Source organism: Gekko japonicus, unplaced genomic scaffold (genome assembly GCF_001447785.1).
Source record: "Gekko japonicus isolate JY-2015 unplaced genomic scaffold, Gekko_japonicus_V1.1 scaffold446, whole genome shotgun sequence".
NCBI lineage: Eukaryota > Metazoa > Chordata > Lepidosauria > Squamata > Gekkonidae > Gekko > Gekko japonicus.
Genome location: NW_015168058.1, coordinates 346,840 through 369,696, shown reverse-complemented (window position 1 = coordinate 369,696; position 22,857 = coordinate 346,840). Strand labels below are relative to the sequence as shown.

General features: G+C 45.3%; 1 protein-coding gene across 1 annotated transcript in view; it reads right to left on the bottom strand.

The window, feature by feature from the left end:
* NUP160 (nucleoporin 160kDa) overlaps positions 1–22,151 on the bottom strand; it is a 105,039-nt gene extending 82,888 nt beyond the window's left edge. The window contains exon 1 of the mRNA XM_015414500.1: positions 22,037–22,151. Within this exon, the coding sequence (XP_015269986.1) occupies positions 22,037–22,151 (115 nt within the window). The remainder of the gene's footprint in view (positions 1–22,036) is intronic.
* Positions 22,152–22,857: the final 706 nt, after the last annotated feature.

Sequence of the window (22,857 nt, the reverse complement as noted above, 5' to 3'; positions counted from 1 at the left end):
CATTGCTTCATATCCCATGGATTGTTCTCCTTTTAACAGAACAATACATGAATTGTTACTAGTAAACTTTAATGACTGTTTCCCTCATACAAACTTTCTTAACTGTTAAGATCCTTGCCAGAGTGTGTTAGGTAGATTACTAACAGTTACACCTTTCTACCTACTGTAGAAAAGAGCAAGAATTCAGTAGTGCCTTAAAGACCAGCAAAATATGTGGCTGTCAAACTCAGCTCTCGTTTGCCATGGTTATTGCTGTTCTTTGGTTCTGTGTGCCTATTGTCCTCTGTCATCCTGGTTGTGGGGAGGGAGTCTGTGAGTGTGTGAGTGTGGGTGTGAGAGTTGCTTTGCAAAACTGTGTTATATTCTGCTATGGTCAGGCCTCACTTGGAGTACTGTGTCCAGTTTTGGGCAGCACATTTTAGGAAGGATGTTGACAAGCTCGAGCGTGTCCAGAAGAGGGCAACCAGGATGGTGAGACGGTTGGAATCCGAGTCTTACGAGGAAAGGCTTAAAGAGTTGGGTATGTTTAGTACAAGCTGGGTTTCAAAGAGGTAGAGGAACGAGAGATCAAATTGCCAACATTCGCTGGATTATGGAGAAAGCAAGAGAGTACTAGAAAAACATCTACTTCTGCTTCATTGACTATGCTAAAGATTTTGACTGTGTGGATCACAACAAACTATGGCAGGTCCTTAAAGAGATGGGAGTACCAGACCACCTCACATGTCTCTTGAGAAACCTGTACAAGCTGGGTTTCGAAGAGGTAGAGGAACGAGAGATCAAATTGCCAACATTCGCTGGATTATGGAGAAAGCAAGAGAGTACCAGAAAAACATCTACTTCTGCTTCATTGACTATGCTAAAGCCTTTGACTGTGTGGATCACAACAAACTATGGCAGGTCCTTGAAGAGATGGGAGTACCAGACCACCTCACAGGTCTCTTGAGAAACCTGTATAAGGGCCAAGAAGCGACAGTTAGAACCGGATATGGAACAACTGATTGGTTCAGCATAGGAAAAGGAGTACGACAAGGATGTATATTGTCACCTTGCTTATTTAATATATATGCAGAGTACATCATGCGAAATGCTGGCCTGGATGAATCACAAGCCAGAATTAAGATTGCTGGGGAAAAGATCAACAACCTCAGATATCAACATCAACAAAACTAAGATCATGGCATCTGGCCCCATCACTCCTTGGCAAATAGAAGGGGAAGTCGTGGAAGTAGTGACAGACTTCACGTTCCTGGGATCCCAGATCACCGCAGACTGTGACAGCAGCCATGAAATTAAAAGACGCCTGCTCCTTGGGAGGAAAGCGATGGCGAACCTAAACAGCATGATAAAAAGTAGAGACATCACCCTGCCAACAAAAGTCCGCATGGTCAAAGCAATGGTATTCCCAGTAGTCATGTATGGCTGCGAGAGTTGGGACTATAAGGAAGGCCGAGCGCCAAAGAATAGATTCTTTTGAACTATGGTGCTGGAGAAGACTCTTGAGAGTCCCTTGGACTGCAAGAAGATCAAATCAGTCAATCCTAAAAGAAATCAACCCTGACTGTTCCCTGGAAGGCCAGATAATGAAACAGAAGCTCAAATACTTTGGTCACCAAATGAGAAGGGAGCACTCACTGGAGGAGACCCTGATGCTGGGAAAGATTGAAGGTCAAAGAAGACGGGGACGGCAAAGGATGAGATGGTTAGACAGTGTCATAGATGCAATGAACATGACATTAAGCAAACTCCGGAGCACGACGGAAGACAGGAGGTCCTGGCGTGATGTGGTCCTTGGGGTCGCGTAGAGTCGGACTCGACTGTGTGACTGAACAACAACAAAAATATAGACCTTGGTAGTATTGCTGTCTACCAGGGAATAGGCCTTTCTTACAGAGATGCCCCTGCATTGGGGACCCTATTCAGGGGGGAAAGCAGCATTAAAATGTTTTAAATAAACAATCTGTGGACCTCTTTACTAGGATCGCCAACAGGTCTGGATAAAATGTCCCTTTAATGTGTGGAAATGGACAGCTGAATCTTTTCATGGCATGGAGTTAAACATTCCATTAAGTCTTTATTAAAGGGTCCAGATAGTTTTTCCTAGAGGCAGTTGACAACTGTACTCTTTGCTATTCCACCTGGCACTTACCTTACTGATATTTTAGTGTCAGGTAAAAATATTCTTATTTTCCTGGTTGTATGGTATAGACTTGTTTTAACTGCTGGTGCAGCAGTATATTGATCCTTTTTGGTTTTATATACTTTATTGAAGCTTTAATATTGTTTCAAGCTGCCTTGAGAACATGGGTTGAACAGTTGTAGATACTGTTCTAGTTCTAGACCAGATCTACTGCAAGATGGCGGTTCAATTAGCCTCTTATTTCCATTTGTACTTTTCATTCCCAGATTACACTTTCCTTGTTATGCCAGCTAGGTTGATATACCTTAGAAACTGATCTTCAGACTCTTGTAATGATCTTGGACACAAAGCCAAATTGTTCTCATTAATTGTGGATATAAATTCCTTTTGAATCAATTTTGTTGTTGTTGTTCAGTCGCACAGTCGAGTCCGACTCTTTGCAACCCCATGGACCAGATCACGCCAGGCCCTCCTGTCTTCCGCCATCCTCTGAAGTTGGCTCAATTTCGTGTTCGTTGCATCTATGACACTGTCTAACCATCTCATCCTTTGCCGACCCCATCTTCTTTGACCTTCAATCTTTCCCAGCATCAGGGTCTTCTCCAGTGAGTGCTCCCTTCTCATTTGGTGGCCAAAGTATTTGAGCTTCTGTTTCATTATCTGGCCTTCCAGGGAACAGTCAGGGTTGATTTCTTTTAGGATTGACTGATTTGATCTTCTTGCAGTCCAAGGGACTCTCAAGAGTCTTCCAGCACCATAGTTCAAAAGAATCTATTCTTCGGCGCTCAGCCTTCCTTATAGTCCAACTCTTGCAGCCATGCAGTATTGTTCTTTGCAGCATCGGACTTTCCTTTCACCATCAGACACATCCACAACTGAGCATCCTTTCGGCTTTGGCCCAGCCGCTTCACTCTTTCTGTGGTTACTTGTACTTGCCCTCTGCTCTTCCCCAGTAGCATATTGGACACCTTCTGACCTGAGGGGCTCATCCTGAGCGTCTGGATGGCTGAATCAGGAAGAAGCATAACAACAGAATCTATTGGCATTAAGGTGCCCAATGAAATGGGGCCTGTAATTCATATAGAGCATTTCTACACATATAGTATTCATGTACGGCTGTTGACATACAACTTTGCCCCATGGTCCCATGTAGCTTCTGATGTCTTAAATCTTATTCTGCCTTACCCAGTTCTGTCATATGCCTCCACTGGGCACAGGACCAGCAGCTGCCACTCAGAAGACTCCTTTTGCCCCCCCTTTCATTGTAAGTTCCAGGCTGAAGGTGGGGCTCTCATTGCATGGTCCAGCCTCCCCCCACCACCACGGCACTGAAAGAGGGAAGACCCATTATCAGTTGCTGTTGGGTGGGGATGTGGAGGACTCTGAATGGAGCTGTTCGGTCTGCTGGGAACAGCTCTGCCTCCCTGGTGTTGGGGAGAGATTGAGGGGCTGGGTCATCCAGAACAATACCTCTTTTTAAGCAGAAGAGCTGCATGAACAGCTCTTGGGCGGCTGTGGATGTACAATGCACCCTGTCTTCCTATGCAGAATGGCTGCATTATTGTGCTAGTCAGGTGCCTGGCAAAGGCTTATTTCTGCAAACGTAGGCACTAGCTAGAACATGCCCTATGCTGGTACAGGGAGCTAATAGTGGGGGCAAGGAGACCAGCTTTGATGGACCCACCTGTACTTCAGATAGTCTGGGGAGAAGCAAGGGCAGCCTTCTCAATGCCTGTGTTTCATCTCTCCATTTCTGATCATTCCTCTTCATGCTTCTCATAAACAGATTGTGTTCCCTGCACCACAGAGAACAGATTGTGTTCCCGGCACCACTGGACCTTCAGAGGCCACTGAGCTGTCAGTGCCACCCTCTGTTTGCTTTGCCACACTTCAACTCTCTGCACTCTCAACTGGGACAATATTTTGTTGGTCCAGATGTGTAGGCATAAGGAGGTTACATTTAACCAGTGGCTGCACACAACATCCTCCAAGTCACAATCTCCTTTGGGAAATGTCACATGAGTGTGGCAGGGGTTGATGTACACCTGAACCTCTGTCCCGGGCACGTAGATCCTTAGAGCCAGACTTTATGCTTAGTCTACTTTACATCACTCCCCCTCTACTCTCTCTGATCCTCTCTTGCCTTTTCACAGTGTGTGGCTCTCCCAACTCACTTCCATTTTTTTTCCTGTCTCCATCTTGGTGTCCTCACTGCACATCAGCCACAATAGAAATGAATGCTGGTAGATCCTCAAGTCTTAGATTTCAGTGGCTGCAAACATTTCTCATTTGTCATCCAAGAGATTATTTTGAACCATAGCATCACTTACAGCAATACCAGTGGTGGGTTGGTTTAACCATGAGGATTGCAGTAGCTGCAGCCTCTAAATATGGAAGATGGCTGGGCTATTTTTGGGCAGGAACGCACAGGAACGGAGTTCCAGCTGGCTCCCAAGGTGGCCACACCCAGCAGGAACTCATTAGCATAATAGGCCACACCCAACAGCTGGCACTCATTAGTATTGGCTACATTGGGGGTGTGTGGCCTAACATGCAAAGGAGTTCCTGCTACAAAAAAGCCCTGGGTTTGGACAACAAACAAGGTAAACAGAAGAAGCAAAAGGTGGGTGTGGCTGGATGAGCACACTTCTGGTAACATGGGGGAGTGGCCTAATATGCCAATGAGCTGTGCTGTCAGGGGTGTGGCCTATTATGCTAATGAGTTCCTGCTGGGCTTTTTCTACAAAAAAAGCCCTGGAAGACGGTATGTCTTGGACTTCAGCTAAAAGGGTAATGGCTTCATTGTAGAGGCATTCAAACCACTGGAAATGGTATGGGCATGACAGCAGGGACATACATTGTATTATCTTGGATTGTATTTACAATGACATATCAACAAGAATCATTCTTAGACTGCAATACTAGGAGAGAAGTCTTCCCTGTGTCTTATTCAGTGGAACCCAAAGAATTTTTAAGAAGCAAGTTCCATTGAGGACAATGTGATCTATTTCTCAGTAAAATTAACCTTAACATATATGAATGATTTTGCAGAACTTTTTCTGTATGTCAGAGGAAGTATTTGGTACAAACAGGAGAAATGTGACCCTAAATCCTGGAGCGGAGAGAAAAGGACAGCAAACTAGCTAATGAGCAGGCATCTCATCAGGTTAACAGGCTTGTTTTGACAGAAAGGTACCACATGGGTTGAACATATCTCCTGTTAGGACATCAAAAGACTTACCTTTAGATTTGCCACGGGCTACCTCATCCAGTACTCAGTTTCCAATAGCAGTTGGCCAAATGCCTCAAAAAGGCAATTTGCACCGGCAAGGCGGGATACAAATTGAAGGTAAATAAATAAATAAATAAAATGCTTTCCCCTGTTGTAATCTGCTATTAAGAGCCATATTGCCACTATACATGACTAATAGCACTTGGTAGACAATGCAAGGTTAACAAAAGCAGATAATGGCCAACATGAGCGTTCTCACTGTGAAGTTACATAGGTTTTCACGAGATCATTTATCTCAGCGCATGCTACCACAGAAGCACTGCAGGTGAGAGTCTTAATGTACATAAGAATTTGATAATTTCAGTGGTTGAAATTGCACGACAATCACAGTAGCTAACTCAAGCTAGTCCTTTTACTAAAGCATAGCTGCTCCAGGGAATAACCCCAAAGGCTTTAGCTCCTCCCTTCCTTTTGTTGAAGGTGACTATTGCTGACTTTTTTTGCAATCCAGATTGTTTAGTTATCTAAGACTGTGCACAGCAGTTCAGAATCTGGTTTACCTGTACACGCTTTGTGTCCAAGCTGCAGGTGTTTAAATCCACCTTAACTAGATGCTACAGGCAGGAATAGATGCTTTTTTAGACCAGTTAAATTTTAAATCTCCCAAATTTTTAATCCATGTATTCTTAGTTTTCTCCTTTGTCGATCATTTGTATTTTCGTCAACAATTAATCTCTAATGTTAAGGAAATAACCTCATTTTGAGTCTAGAACAAACACAGAATGCCCTGAGAATGACATAATGGATGGTTGTTAGCTGTAATACAAATTAAATAATATAGGTAATTACATGTGGAAGCACACCAGTGTTGGGACTATGAACAGCTTTGCTGGAATATATTTGAAAACCACCTCCATTAAGCACTTTCAGAAATGGCTAATCTAGAACTACCCCACCCCCTGAAAGCAGCTTCTGTAATTCTCCATATGGAGTCACCCCCTAGAAAACTTCTTGGGGCAGTAATGTTTTTTTCATCTCATTCCTAACCGTTTAACTTGTAAGTATATCCAATTTATTTCAATTAAAATTCTAAATAAGAATGCTTAAGACTACAATTTTACAATTCTGTCCCAAGAATATTTACAAAATAGTATGTTCCACTGATTTCAGTGGCACCTATACCCTAATATGTGTTTAGGACTGCAGACCTCACACAGCCTGTCATGGCCCTATTTCTAATTTTGTCACAGCCTGGTAGGAATTAACATGGAATAACTAAATTTCGAACTTCAGTCAATATCTGTTCTATACAACATGTGATTTAGCAAGCTGAACAGAGCCCACCACCACCACCACCACCCATGTATTCTGGTCTGCTAGGCGTTTAACTGTTTCCTGTTGTTGGAGGCAAAAGCAAAAATATGTGGGACTCCATATGTTAATGGTCATTGGTCAACCACATTTGGCTGAATAGAGATAATAAGTGCATTTGTAGGTATATAAATAATGGTTTCTTTTACTTGTTTTCCCCTGAATTTTAATGCCTTCCCCCCCCCCCTTTGTTTTTAGGTAAGAATTTTGTGCCCAGCCATAAAATCTTCTTAATCAGGTGAATCAAACTGAACTTCATCAGAGAGAAAAAAAAACATTTTTATTGACTATGTAGATCTCTGTTATTAATGACCATTTCTAGGTGACCTAATAAATTCAGGTTAAATTTGCACCTGTGTCTTCCAGATCCATTTCTAATGCTTAATAATTACAGTGGCTCCCAACATGAGACACTTAGAGTTAAATGCCCTCTGCGTAATCTTGGGGGATTCTTTTATAGATTCCTGTTTCTTGTTCATTGTGGAAAGCTGCAAAACTCATGGGCCATGTCTCAGACCCTGTTCAAAATCTGGTACCAGCCAATCATATTTTTATTTCTCTTTGTATTTGATACCCGTTTACAGTGCAATCGTAACAAGGATTACAGTCTTCGAGGTCTATTGAAAGGGTGTGACTGCTTAGGGCTGCACTGTTAAGTATATGAAAAAGTGGGAAAGGGGGTAGAAGATATGGTAAAACAGGATGAAATAAACCTGCACTGAACATAATTACAGCGGATAGAGTGGCTCCCTAGGAAGTTGGTATCATTTAGTGACGAGAATGGAGCCTCTGTGTATATGTGTGCATCCATATATATATAACCTAAATACATGTTTCTGACATAGCATATTGTTCACAAAACATTTGCAAAGTGCTGACAGAACAATTAAACATTTCATGCACACATGCTTGAGCAAACGTCTCATAGGTCTTCAACTGGCAATAATCACACTTCAGTTTAAACTTATTAGCTACAATATTGCCACTGTGCAAAGATAGCAGATAACAGAAGAACTGTTTGTGAAAATTATATGGGATGCATTGGCAGCTCATTATTTCATGTCAAGAATTCTGAAGCATTTCAGCAGCTTTAAGAAAATCAGTTTTATGAAATCTGGATCCTGTGTGTGAGCCTTCCATTCTGTTACTGGGTTCAATTCAAGGTATTGGCTATTGCATACGGAACCCTTCATGGCCTTGGACCCCTCTACAGGACTGCCTCTCCTCTCATGCTCCACTACAACAACTTTACTCATCTGAGCAGGGTCTTCTGCGGGTTCCACCCTGCAACTGGACAAAATCAACAACTGCCTCTGTACAGGCGGCCTTCTCTGTTGTGGGCCCCACCTTATGGAATGGCCTGAGGAGGTCAGGATGGCTCCCAGACTCCTGCCATTTTGCAAACAATGTAAAGCAGAATTGTTCAAGAGGGCATTCCTATAAAGTTACTAGGGCTATAGTATAATGGAATGGTTCAGGAAGGTGCTTTTATAAAGGGAATGGGCTTGTGTCCAGTATGTATTATCTGTTTAATGTATGTGTTTCCTTCTTTCTCTGCATTTTATTTTTATGTAACACCATTCCCTGCATTGTTTAACATACAATGTCTAATAACTTTGTCTCAGATTTCTATAATTCTGATTGTATTACATTATTAAACATTGTCTCCTGTTGAGTGCATTGACTGACCTCGAGTCTCCCTGAGGAAGGCAGATGCTAAATAAAGTAAACAGAACTAAGAGAAATCTCAGGTTACCCACTTTGCAGCTCCGGGAGGGGAGGGGTGGGGCATCTGTATATGCCGCTGAAATCACAAACAAGGTGCTCCCTCGGTCTTAATTTTTTATTTATTTACTTACTCCACATTTATACCCTGCCTTTCTCCTCAGCTGGGATCCTGGGGCTCAAGGTGGTTTACATAAATCTCCTCTCCTCCATTATACTCTCCCGACAACCAATGTTCCCTCTAAGCTGTGGAGTCTTGTGAGCAAAACTTCTACTTTGTGAGTTACCGGCATTAAAGTTGTGAGCAAGCGATTTGGCTGCTGCATAAATTAGTTTGCTCTGGAGCCCCATCCTTCCTGAGCTAAGACAAAACTCTGTGAGCTGGAGGCTAAAAAACTGTGAGCTACCTCACACTAACTCAGCTTAGAGGGAACAGTGCCGACAACCCTGTGAGGTAGATTAGGCTGTGTGCGCGGGTCTGTCCTCCTCCTGCTACGTTTAAAAATTTCCGAGTGACACAGGACTCTCCATCAGGTGGGTGAAAGTGCCGAAGAGGTCGTCTGACTCTTCCTTGTATCTTCTTATTCAAACGAGAGGAGTGTTGAGCAGGGTTGTTCCTGCTGGAAAGTGCTACGGCAGGGAGGAGCCGCAGCCACACGTTGTTCCGTGCGTTTGGGTGTTTCTGTCCTCCTCCTGCTACGCTAAGGGAGGCTGGCCTAATACAAACACCGCCTGATGGCCTGCTCCGCACGGCCGTCCGATCGCACGCGAGAAGCAGCCTCTCCCCTAAGCGTGCGGGGCTCGCCGTCCTCGACCTAAGAGGAGGTGTGGATAGTTTTAAGGGGACGCCCGCCGTTCCCTCGGGGCTTGACGTGCGCGCCGACTCCCCCACCCCCCCCCCCCCCCCAAGGGCCAGGGGGGAAAGGCAGGGCAGGAGTCCCGGTGGGGGGGAGCGAGCGATCCTTGGGCAGCTGGGGATTGCTCCGCCCCAGCGAGCGTGCCCCGGGCGGCCGGCCCAGGTGGCTGCGGGTTAATCACCGGCAGGCAAGGCAGGAGCCGCTTCGCCTGCTCTGATTGCGGCCCCTCCTTGCGGCTCCGGAGTCTCCACCTCCCCGCGGCGTTGGTGACGCGCCCGCCCGCCTTCCTTCCCCTCCCTCCCTCCCTCCCTTCCTTCTCTCTCCCTCCTTCCCTAAAAGCGATCTTTGCCTGCGAGTTTCCTGCCTTGCCGGTGGTAACCTCAGCGCAGTCTTGACTCGCGGCGGGGATCTGCAGTCCTTTTGCGCGGGAGCCGCTGCTGGACTTTCCAAACTCCGGTGAGTTTCTCCTGCCGAAACCAATCGCGTCCCGGGGGCTTTTCCTTTGCTTTCCCGAGGAGGGTCCCGCGCCCTCCGGACCGGGGCTCCCTTCAGGTTCTCTCTCCCGCTCGGTTGGCGTGGCCCAGTCCTCCCTGGGCAGGTGCCTTTCCGGCGTCGGGGTCCCCAGCTGGCCAGGGAGTCTTCGGAGTGCCTTCTCCCCCGAAGGCTCTGGGAGGCTTCTCCAGCCCGCGCGGAAACGGGGGCTTGTCAGGCGCTCCGAGGGATCGCGCGCTCCCTGACCTCTCCAGGGGAGGCGTGCGCCTCCTGCCCCTCTCGATCGGGAAAGAAGAGTTGGGGGTTTTTTTATTCTTTTCCTTTCCACGCGCCCCGGAATGCTGCCAGACAGCCGTTGATTATATGCTCTGCTGCTGAAGCAGGGAAAATGGAAGGAGGGGCGAGGGCGTACTGGATTGACGGATCTGACTTTCTAGTTCAGGAACTGGAATTGTTCTAAAGCAGCGCCACAGGGGCCTCTGTTAACATTCACTTAAGGCTGATTAAGTTGAACCACGGCACAAAATCCAAAAACAAAAGCTGTGCAATTAAGACTTAATTGGTTTTAATTGTATTGGATTTCATGTGATTTTTTTTAAGTTTTGCATGAACTCATTCTGTGTGTGTTTTTCCAAGTATATGTTTGTGACTGGAGTAGCCCTTTGGGAGCACAGAACCAGGGAATGGATGGTGTTTTGGAATTAATTCATTTGAAACAAAACGGCATATTCTTGTGGGCACACTCTTACAGTTACACCCTTTGGAATCCATTGAAGTTAATGAATTTAGAAGTCTCTAAATTCTGTGGGGGCGGGGGGGGCTTGACCAATTCTGCGCTGACATTTTTGTCACTTGTTTTTCCCTATTGCTTTGGGTCCCCCCCCCCCCGTTTTCCACATGTGTTTTGCTCCCTCTGGGACTACTAGAGAGAAATAAACACTTTGGGAGAAAAAACCCTGAAGCAGCTAGGGACAAATGAGTGGCAAAAATGTCAGTCCGGAATTCCCAGAGATGAGGCAAAGGGCTCCAGAATGCTAGGAAATGGACGGCCTAGCTAGTGACCCCAGGGGTCTATTAGAGCTGAAAACTACTTCTCCATCCCCTGCTGTTCAGGAATGTTGCTAAGCCGGGGAGATCAGTGCAGACATGTGTATGCAATCACTTTCATAAAACACTGACAAATGGGCTCTGTGATCACCTGGCTCCTGCCCTGTTCCCCTTTTTCATGGCTGCTGGCCCAGCCTGTGCAATTTCCTCTGTGAACTATTCAGTTTGGGCTACGAAGTTGTATTGGTTAAGTAAGGTTCTTGATCCAGGGCACATGGATTTGTGAAGGTATAAATAGGGGAAACAGTGTTACCTGCTGAAGCAACTTAAGTTGTTACAAGTGTACACGTTCTTCAACTGCAGTTTTTTCATTTAGGCACTCTAGCAGGTTTAATAATGCCCCCTTTTCTCTGGTTCTTTAGGACTGACACTCCAAGCATGGTGGCTTTTGCAGCATTTATTGAATTAATTTGAGATATCCATTTGTTTGGTTCCTGTGCCCTTGGTGTTAGGAAATGCAGGTTTTCTTCTTGGGGTTCTGTACCTGTGGACTTTGTTGGGTCCATCCATGTAGCATGAATTCAAAATTTGAGAAAGGGGGTCAACATTCTTTTAACTACATGGGGAATCTGTAGTCTTGAGCAGTGTTCTCTCTAAGCTGAGTTAACGTGAGCTAGCTCACAGTTTCTTAGCCTCCAGCTCACACATTTTTGCCTTCACTCAGGAAGAAGGGCTCCAGAGCAAACTAATTTATGCAGCAGCCAAACTGCTTGCTCACAACTTTAATGCCAGGAGCTCACAAAATAGAATTTTTGTTCACAGGACTCCACAGCTTAGGGGGAACATTGGTCTTGAGAGGTACATCAAGGACCTTAGAGGCTGCTCTAAAAGATGTTGGGTGCATGACATCAGTAACATTGCTATTTGTATTGGAAAAACTACGTGATAGGTTTTTTGGGTCTAAATACATACATTGAGAATCCTCATCCAAGAAATAAGTGTTAAAACTTGTGTGAAGTATGTGTATGGAGTAGTACTGTAATGAACGTAAACAGTCATGTGGTAATAGGTTTTACTTGAAAACAAAGACTTGGCGTCAAACTATGCATTCCGAACTATCATGTGGTACAGCCCTCCTGGGACTTGGCATTTCAGGATGCATGGGTAAATGCTTTTCACATCAAAAAGTGTGTGTGTTTGTATGCCCCATCACAGCATATATTTGGAAGGAGTACAGGAGGGCTGTACTACATGATGTTTCTGCATATGTAGCTCAGACCTAACTTTGACATCATGTTTAGGACTGCTGTGATAGTGATTCTGAAACAAAAAGGTAACCCAAATTATCTGGGCTCATGGCCCAGGCAAACTTTCACTTCCTCCTTTTTTTGTATTTCTGCAAAGAAGAAAGCCCTTGCCAGCCCATGAGTGGTGCTTAGTGATGTGACTATACATGGAAGTTCTAGTACTCTGTGGCAGGCCTTGTGTTGAAGTACCAACAGCTCAAGTCAGATAATACCTGTCTCAAGTATTGGATTTTCAATATATTTCCCCATGTGATTGGACTTCCGTTGTGATTACACAACAGCAGGATTTTGCACTGATGTTCTAGTCCAGGTAGGGTCCTTGACTGAGGATATGATAATTCGCTTGGTCATATTGATCAGTGGAATATTATATGCAGTTGTTTAGCATGTGAGTAGCTGTAGGTTGTATTTAATTAAATATTTTGGCTCCACTTTTTAAACCATACTGAGAACTTAAAGTGGCTTGTAAGATGCCATAGACATAAAAATAATACCGTACACAAAGCTGTACAAACCAGCGGGACCCCAATAGAATCTTAAAGCAGGCGATGAGTCACAAAAGATGGCTGCTAAGTTCAAGCCCAGCAGCAGCTTAGAGACCAACAACATTTTAGGGGTCTGAGCGTCCAAGAGTCAAAGCGCCATTTGTCAGATGGGCTGGTGCTATTTCTGCAAGCACAGGGCCCCAGACCAAGAGCCCAGGCTCCACATGCCTACAAAAGTAGAGGGGCAAATGCTCAGCCCAAGTCTTGCTGACGTGTTCTCAGTTCCGTTCTCACACTTCTGGATACGAAAGTGTTTTTTCACTGAACGAGTCATTAAATTGTTGAATTCATTGCTGGTAGGTATAGTGATGGCCCCAAGCAAAAGAGGATTAGGCAGCTTCATGGAGGATAGGTCCATCAGTGGCTACTAGTCATCATGACTAATAGGATGGTAAACCTCTGACTGCCAGTGCTAGGAGGCAATGTCAGGCCGTCTAGGCATGATGGTTGGTCACCGCGTGAGATAGGGTGCTGGCTATAAATAGATCACTGGTCTGATCTAGTAGGGCACCTCTTATGTTCTGGTTTCATAGACTTGTGAAAGGGGAAAGGGCAGGTGTACAGCCCAGAGCTTCCTCAGGTAGCTTAGGTGTATGGGTTTGCCAACTCTGGTTTGGGAAATTCCTAGAGATTTGGGGGCAGTGCCCGGAGGGGGTGAAGTCTGGGGGATGGGAGAGCCTGGTGGAGATGTGATGCCACAGAGTCCAGCTCAAGTTGCCATTTCCTCCAGGAGAACTGATCTCTGTCCGTCTCAAGATCAGTCGTTATCCGTGGAGAGTCCCAGGCCCCACATAGAGGCTGGCAACTGTATCAGATGTTCCCAATTTCCTTCCTTTCCCCGGTGATTTTTGTATTTGCATGGCTACAACCTTAGGCTTAGAAATGAGTAAAGAACAGACTTTCAAGCTCCAAGATTCACTGATAGGTTTTTGTAGGACATGGGAATCTTATTCCAGGACACAAGCTTGATTCTTAATTTTTAAATAAGAACAGAATAATTAAAATAGCACGGAGCAGTGTTCACTTTTTGAAAAAAAATGCAAATATAACTATTAACTAAGGGAGAAAGAAACTAAGGGAGCTGCGGTGGCTCAAGTGGTTAAGACGCTGAACTGCAGGCTGTGGAAGGTCAGTAGTTCAGCAGTTCGAGACCCGGGTGCCGCATGACGGAGTGAGCTCCCATCTCTAGTTCCAGCTCCTGCCAACCTAGCAGTTCGAAAGCAAGAAATTGCAAGTAGATAAATAGGTACCACTTTGGTGGGAAGCTAACAGCATTCCGTGAGCCTTGGTGTTTAGTCATACCAGCCAGTGCTGGCTCTTCAGCTTTGAAAGGGAGATGAGCACTGCAACCCTAGAGTCGGATTCGACTGGCTTTCGAGCAAGGGAACCTTTACCTTTAAGGGAGAAAGATGAGAAAAATAAAAGGGAAATCAAAGTAAACCACAATCCAAATGCAAGCAAAGAATAGATGTGTGACTAAAGCACTTTTTTTAAAAGTAAAGGCCTTTATGTAGTATGAGACAGTCTGATTACAGAAAGCACCAGAAAATGAATTATTTTGCAGTTCGCCCCAAAACAAATCTATAGAGGAGATTTAAAAAAAAATATTGCAAGAACTTCTTTTATTTAAAATCAATGTTAATAATTTTGGTAGCCCTTTGTTCATTTATGAAGTGCTTCACAATGATACCATTTATTTGTCCTTGCAACAACCCTGTCAGGTAGCTCAAGCTGTGTGGGAGGGACTTTGAGGCTGTCCAGTGAAGCTTCAGCACTAACATTAAATCTCCAATATCTCCAAACTGCCTCAGTTTAACTGCTTCTCAATAGCTCTTGCATTTCCCTTGAGGTCTCTCTTGCTAGTAATGAGGCATAAGGAGAAAGGGGTTCAGGCAAACTTCAAGCTGGATTGGCTCTGGAAAGCTACTAGCTACAGTAATTTTCCTGAGACACTATTCATAGAACCTGTGCAAGGCCCCCTTTCGCCCCTCTACTCACATCTTCCATTCCCTTTTCAGATTACACATACAGCTGGCTTTTCTGTACAAATACAGCAAAAAAATAGTAGCAATAAAAAGCCTGTCCCTGATATGTCGTAAGCCTTTTCTTCTTCTTGAACGACTCAGTTTGCGCAGGCAATCACAACTTGAGTTCTGTAAACTGAATATCCATGAAGAGTCTGGATTTAGTGAGGTTAATTCAGCAAAAACAAGATGTCTAAAGGCAGGCAGCTCACGGAGTAGGAGTGTGTGGGTGTGTATGAGACAAAGCGCAAGTAAGTTGGCCTGTGTGCTGTGCCAGTGCTGCTAACAGTCCTGGAATTCCAAACAGAGTAGTTTTTGCTGCTTCAGCTGCAGGAATGACACTTTGGCCTCTGCTGCCCTTTAATTTCAAATTCTGTGTCCACCACACTTTGCTATTCATTAGCTTATCCCCTTCTTCACCCTCCCTTACTGGGTTTTGTGTAATCACCTGGCAGAATGGAGAAATGAATTCTGGGAAATTACCTTAGGTAGTGCATTTTTCGAAATTTCCTATGCAGGAATGTTTGTTGGTACTTGGGACCAGGGGTCATTTCCTACAGGAGCAGAGCTCCAGCAGTAAAGAGCCCAGGGGGCAGGCACATACAACAAACCCCACCCCCTGTTCCCAGCAGCCCTCAGTCAGATCAAGACTGTTGTAGCTGCTTAGCTTAGACTATAATGAGCTGAACCGTGTGAGGCTGCATTTGTTTATCTTTATATAAACGTTGCTTCTCAGGCTTTTCAGCGCGAAACCAAAAGTCTGCCCGCTCGGCGGGAACCAAGGTTATTGGTTATTGTCTTTTTGAATGTCTTTCATTATCCCTTGTCCGACCCAGCCCAGGTATTCTGGACAGTGCCTTTGTTCATGCTCTATCATGGCTTTAATAAAATACTACCTTGCTTAAACGTGTATTGGACTTATAGCTGTGGGAAGCGGACCCCCCCCCCCCAATAGCTAGCAATCCAAAACAGTCCAGTGGAGCCTGAGCGGTCGGTGTTGCCTTCTGAGACACTTCCAGTGAGGCCAGGGGTGTGGCATATGCAAATAAGTTATGCTAATGAGCTCCTGCACCTCTTTTTCTACAAAATGACCCCTGCTTGGGACCCATTCCTCTCTCATCTGACTTGGTGCAGCACTGCATTTATTTATTTATTTATGAAATGTATACCCCACCTTTCTGCCCTCACCGGGGCTACAAAAGCACATCATTTAAACAATTAAAACCAAGTTACAATGTATGTACAATACAATAAAATACACATATGTTAACACAGCAATTAAGCATAGGGCAGGAAGGAGGGATCACTGAGGGAACGCCAGATGAAAGAAAGTCTTCACCTGATGGTGGAAGGCAGCCACAGAAGGGGTCAGGTGAGTCTCTCTGAGGAGAGGGAGTTCCAGCTTTTTGATGCTGTGTCAGAGAAGGCCCCCCTCCTGGGTTGCAACCCATCTAATCTTAGAAACGGGCCTCAAATGATGTTTGTCGTGGTCGGGTAGTTTCATAAGGGAGTAGGTGGTCCTTTGGGTGTGCTGGTCCCAAACCATGTAGGGCTTTAAAGGTCACAACAGCACCTTGAAATGTGCCTGGAAACTAAGGAGCCAGTGTAAATGCGTTGAGACTGGAGTGATTCGGACCTTCTACTCACTCCAATCAACAACCTGACTGTAGCATTCCGCACTGATGGAAGGCTCTGAACACTTTTCAGGGGCAGCCCCATGCAAAGTGCATTGCAGTATTCTAATCCAGACCCATGTCTTATCACTCATGCTATGGTAAGCTGTCTGTAGAATTAGTTCAATTGCTCACTATTTTATTTTTCCCCTTTTAGTTTCTCCCTCCTGTGCAAAGGCAGTAGTAGTAAGTGACGATGAGTGAGAGAGAAATGCTGTCAGAATGGTACATACTAAAGAGGGACTAGAATGGTAAAGGGCAGTGTGCGGTCCTGAAGCGCTATCCCTTGCCAGAGCAGGCTAATCTTCTTTAAGGAGGAGGAGGAGATGGATAATCAGCTAGAATGAGTGTGTGCATTTAGAAGAGGTTCTTGGAGGTGTTTGAATTAAATGAGAGGATTGGGTAGGAGGTGAGGATCTTGAGACAGTGATGGTTGGACTGTTCATTGTCTTTCTGGCCCTATCGTATGGTTATGAATTGGCTTCCCTTCCTTTATTGCTGCTCTTAGTTGTCTGCAGCTGGGAATGGTGCCCTCCACAGCGAAACCTCCCCGAGAATCAGTTCTTCACACAGAGTCTTTGGGTGACTCCAGATGAGCTCATTTGGTTTCTGTAAGCAGCTGCCTCAGAAAAATACCAGCTGTGCCATTTAAAAAGCCTAGCAGACAAGCCTCACTGAGTCAACAGTCACACCCAGTGCCTTACCAGTCTGCAAGCGTGAGCATGCTACACCACTACAACACTGTTTTACACTGAAGCATCCACTAATGCCGCTCCCCCCCCTTTTGTTTGTAATACACTGTGGAGACCTCTAACAGTTGTACAGCTGGTCCCCAAGTTAAAAGAGTAAGGGACAAATGCAAGATGCTCTGTGTCTACTTTTATTAGAGAAGCTAATTAAACAGATGATGTGTGACTACTGTAAATCCATAACCTAGAACTACAAAATGGATGATCAGGATTGTGAGACCTGGTTCATGTTCGTTCCTAGGCAGATGTAATGCAAGGGTAGACGTGCAGAACTGGTGAACAGCTATTGTGACAGAATGGGCCTGCTCCGGCCTGAAGGCCCTGTTCCACCCTGCCCTCCATGGTTTTCCCAACATCTGGAGAGGCTTTTCTTTCTTGGGTAACCACTGCCACCACCTGACCTTTGTAAGGAATTGCCTACTGGGAGGGTCTGGACTCCCAGCTTCCCTTCCGAGTTCTGAGGCTTTGCCTCTGTGTCTCTTGCTGTCCGGCACCTGGTCACCACAGGGATCATTTACTGCCTTGTGTGACTACCTTCCACCAGTGCTTCTTTTAAAATAGCATGTCCAAGATGTGGAGGTCTATGTGGTACAGAGAACCATGATCAGCATCAAAAGTTATAAAGTATTTATTAAAAAGAAAATGTACACAAGTGTACTTTTAGCACAGCAGCAGATTGAGCATGGGATTCAAAAGAAATGGGTAAAATGCAATTCCTCTGTTCTTCTCTCCAAACATGCCCTATCAGATGTTAAAATACAGGACAGGCTCCTTATCTTAGGAATTTACAGATCTCTACAGCGTAACCATTTCCTTGAAGTGTTCAGGCCAGAATATGGTTGATGGCTGCCTCCTCCAGACCTCAGTTAAGAGTTCTGTCTGCTCTAATGGACTCAGCACAAAAGAGACTTTCCTTCTTGCTTCCAGGAGTTTTTTCCCCACCCACTTCTCCCTCCCACCCACCCACCCGCTGGGTTAGAGAAGCTTTTCCTGGAGAGTCCAAGTCTCTGTTCCCTGCTTGGGGGGGTGGGGAGCTTGACCATCCCATTGTCTAGACCTATTAGCATGAAGGTGGGCTGAGGTAACTCTGGCAAGCAATTAAAATGATTCCCCCCCCTTCCTGCCTCTTCTCTGCCCAAAGAGAGGGGGGGGGAAACTTTGAAAACTCAGAGTGAAGGTTTTGCTCATTTCAAACCTCCAAAGAAAAAATGAATTTCTTCACACCTATATTATCAGCAGGTTGAGCTAGTGTGCATCATCTTAGTAAAGTTCTCTGGACATACTTGGTTATGTTTGGGTCCATTTAGAGGCCCTGGATAACCCAGATTGGAGGCTTCTTGAATCACACCAGGTATTAAAAAATAAAGACGAGAAGGCTATATGATATTTATGAATTATAGGACACTACTACTTATAGGTATGGTGTTAGATAAAATGCACCCAGTTTAGATCAATTTAATAAATCCTTTGAATTACACTATATTAAATATTAATTAATAAGAGTTCATAATTTAATAGAAGGAAAAGGTGGGATTAGCAAAGGACCTAAGGGAGTTGGGTCACTGAATTCTGCTGAGCTTGTCCTTGGAAAACACCTTGAGCAGTGCTATCTATAGGTAAAGGTAAAGGTTTCCCTTGCTTGAAAGCCAGTTGAATCCGAATCTAGGGGGCGGTGCTCATCTCCGTTTCCAAGCTGATGAGCCAGCACTTTCTGAAAACTCTTCCATGGTCATGTGGCCAGCATGACTAAACGCCTAGGTGCACGGAATGCTCTTACCTTCCCACTGAAGCGGTACCTATTTATCTACTTGCAATTTCTTGCTTTCAAACTGCTAGGTTGGCAGGAGCTGAGGCCAGAGATGGGAGCTTACCCTGTCCCGTGGCACTAGGGTCTTGAACGGCCGAGCTACCGACCTTCTGGTCTGCAGGTCAGCGTCTTAACCTCTGAGCCACAGTTACATATTATTATGTTATGTAATAATGAGATGATAATGTACATAATCCAGAGCATTGTGCCGGATACATAGTATAAGAGCAGTGCATTGCACCCAGATGTTTGCAGAGCAAAAACATCCAGATGTTTCAGGTTAGCAAGATGGTTTGGAGGGTATAGATTGTGCTGTTCTCCATTCTGTTCTTGTGTCATTATCTGCATTAGATGTTGGTTCTTGTAAATCCTACTAGCATTACAATGCGGGCAGGAATAAAAAGAGTAATGCGCATTCATGACTGAGTGGGTAAAGTACATGCCAGTGAGATTTTTCAGTGTTCTTTACAAAATATTGTCCTATCTGATTTTTTGGGTCTAGGAGAATCAGGCTGCAAAGGTCTGCTGTACCTCTGATCTCACTGCAGTTTGGAGTGATGTCTGGAAACAGGGGTGGCTGATACAGATTGAATGCCCCTTGAAGAGCTAGATCTGAGGCCAGGAGCACCTTAGTAGCCAGCAAGACCTCTGAGCTATCCGCCTTCGAGAGTCAAAGCCCCCTTCTTTAGATCTCTGATGAAGCTCAACCCCCCAGAATCTTGTTGGTCACTAAGGTGGTACAACTGTACTCAGATCTCGCTGTTCCTCTGCAGGCAAACACGTCTACCCTCTCAAACGGATGTCTGTTGAGTATTACTTTTAGGATGTATGTTTCTGGTGTTCTTCAGTCACATCAAAATACCTTCTTTTTATCATTTGAGAGGATCCTAGAACCTTTGGGGTATAAAGTTCTAAAATGTTGTAAAGTAGATCTCTCACACAACCACCCCTCACAAGTTCTTATTCATCACTTTTATATCATATTCTTCGATCCTGGAAGGCAGTAACACATAGGGACAAGTTCCACACTGAAGTTTTTGTCACTCTTTTTCCCTATTGCTTTTTGTGGGGGGGGGCTTCCCATATGTGTTTTACTCCCTCTGGGACTACTAGAGGGAGCAAAACAGTTTTTTTGGGGGAACCCTGAAGCAACAGAAACGAACAAGTGACAAAAATGTCAGTGCGGAATTGGTGTCTCAGAGTGTCTCTCACCCAGGTACTGACCAGAACAAGACCTGCTTAGGTTCAGCTAAGGGGCTGCCTCTTGCGTACTGAGACCATACCCAAATAAGTATGCACAGTTCAGACCATAGTGAGTCACAAGCGTAGTACACAATTAAACAGAGTGTATTATTCCAAAGTGCAGGTAAAAGAAAAACATCCAGATAGTTCAAGTTAGCAAGTCAAGCCGCTTACCAGGCCTGGTAGACAATGTAACGTGATCTATATTTTCCTCAAGATAACAGGACAGGGACTACTCTCCTTACGTTTCTCCGCTGGCTGCACACTTGTCTTGGTGCCCCCCCCCCCCCCCCCCTGTTTTATTGGCAGGGAAAACAAATTGGGGACTTCTCAGTTCTGCTGATGTCCTCCAGACATGCCTGGCCAAACCACCTTTCATGGAAAGATTTTCTGAAGCTGAATGCAGCAGCAAATTTAATATTAACCTTTTCTCTGGGATGGTCAAGACTTTTCTCCTACCTTGGCCCTTTCGGCCAGATATTTTGATTTATCACTTAGCAGGAGCTAGCAACCTGTAATAGCTATTCAGGCACAATCAAAAGGAAAGCTTCCCGTAAACACTCTTTTATAAAAATGGCAGCCTGTTAGTGTTAAATCATACTAATGCCTAGCAGCCTAGCCTGCTGGGTAATGGACTACTGAGGAACAAAAGAAGAATGCAATATTGCCTGCTTTAGAAATGGTGTTTCAGTCCAACTGAAACATTTTTAGAAACAAGGTTAGACGTCGTGGTGCTCTATGTGTGCTAAATTGGTCTTGGATTTAGAGTTTTGTTCAAGTAGTTTAGAGAAAATGGAGTTGTCAGTCCTGTCTTATTTGATCCTCATTTGAGGTCCAAGGACTTCTCCATTATAATACTTAACAACTGTGTCAATAAAATGCAAGCCCAACAGGACTTTCCAAGTTCTACATGCACAGCGTTCCTACTGAAATGTTATCTGATATGAGCTGTGCATTCAGTTATGCATGGAGCATTTCTACATTGAAATGCTTCCAACCTGGGCAGCTTCTACACAGAAATGGAGTAATCAAGTTCTAAAAGTTGAGTTCCTAGCAGAGGGTCATGGAGGGTATACCAGAGAGCTGGTCTTTTTACTGGATTTGTACATATACTAGAGAGCTGGTCTTTCTACCGGATTTGTACATTAGGCTTGGAATGGCCAGAGATGCTTGAAGAAAAACATTTATTGAGAATGTGATACCTAAAAGAAAATACTTCCAAGAGGAATAAGCAAGAGGAAAAATATTCTTAAAGTGCTTGGCTCAGGTGCTTGTAGAAAAGTGATTATGAGTGGTGCACACAGATGTTATTGGCACTTTAACAAGAACAACAACAAAAGACCTGAACTTTCATTGGTCTGGCTTGCTGTACTGCCTTTAAAGAGAGTGGTTGCCTGACTTATCCCTGGCTGAGGTGGGAATAGAATGGAGGGGCTGGGGGAAGGAGGCTGGGGGGGCTTGCCAATGTTTGTGATCATGCTGGCTGTGTGATGGAAAAGTTTGCATGCTACTCTCAGGGCAAAGTTAGACCTAACCTGGCTGGCTCCTTTCTGAAGCTATGGAGAGAATGAAATAATTTTGACTCTGCCTGAGAAGGGTCAGTGTGTCAAACTTGGAGCCTTGTTTGCCATTGGCTTTGTATGTTCCAGTTTCATGATCCTGTATCTGGGCATTTGGGGGGGGGGAAGAGTTTCTCCTTCATGTTGGATGAGCATCATATGGACTATGTGGGGTCTCGGCTGTGGGATCGGGCAGCAAACTGGCTTGTGGGACTGTACAATGTGGAGGCCCCAGAAATCTGAGATGTGGATGCCTTCATGCACACCTTCTGCTGACAATACGAAGACCCGCTGGAGTTGGAGGGAGCCAGGACCCGTCTCCAAGGCCTGAAGCAAGGCATTCGATCCATCCGGGAGTTCTCGGACGAGTTCAAGACGCATGTGGCTAAGCTCCAAGGGTGGCCTGAAGAGGTGCTTATTGAACACTACCGGGTGGGGCTGGATCATTTCATCCTGGACAAAGCCCTGGCACAAGACCACCCCTTAACCCTGAATGGTGATCCAGGTGGCTTGTGAAGCGGAGAACCAGTGCAACTTGCTGAAGATGTACCACCCAAAACCCATGTTGAAAGCACCAAGCCACGAGGTGAGGGGCCAGCAGAGCCGGACCCATGGGTCCGGGAGTGACCAGGAGCAGAGGATGCGGCGGGGTCTGTGCCTGAGATGTGGAGCCCATGGGCAGTTTGCCGCCAACTGCCCACGTGACAGGAGCCCAGATGGGGCGAAGAAGGAGGATCACAAGGGACTGGAGAAGAGGACCAAGCTCCTCGGGAGTCATCCCAAGCCATCAAAAGCTCTTCAGATGGGGGAGCGAGAGGAGTTGGAAGGCATTTCGTCCAGCAAAGAATTGCAACAGGTGGCGAGAAAAGGCTGGGACCTGCTGTGGTGCTAAATGGCAGGTCTGGAAGTCTCCCACACCAGAATCGGTGAGAACCGCTTCCCCCCCCTTTTTACATGACTGTGACTGTGGTCAACCCCAGTGTGGGCACACACATCAAGGTTCGGGCCCTTATTGATTCTGGTTGCACCCGGGACTTAATTAGCCCAGCCCTGGTGATGGGGCTGGGAGCTAAGGTGCGTGAACTGG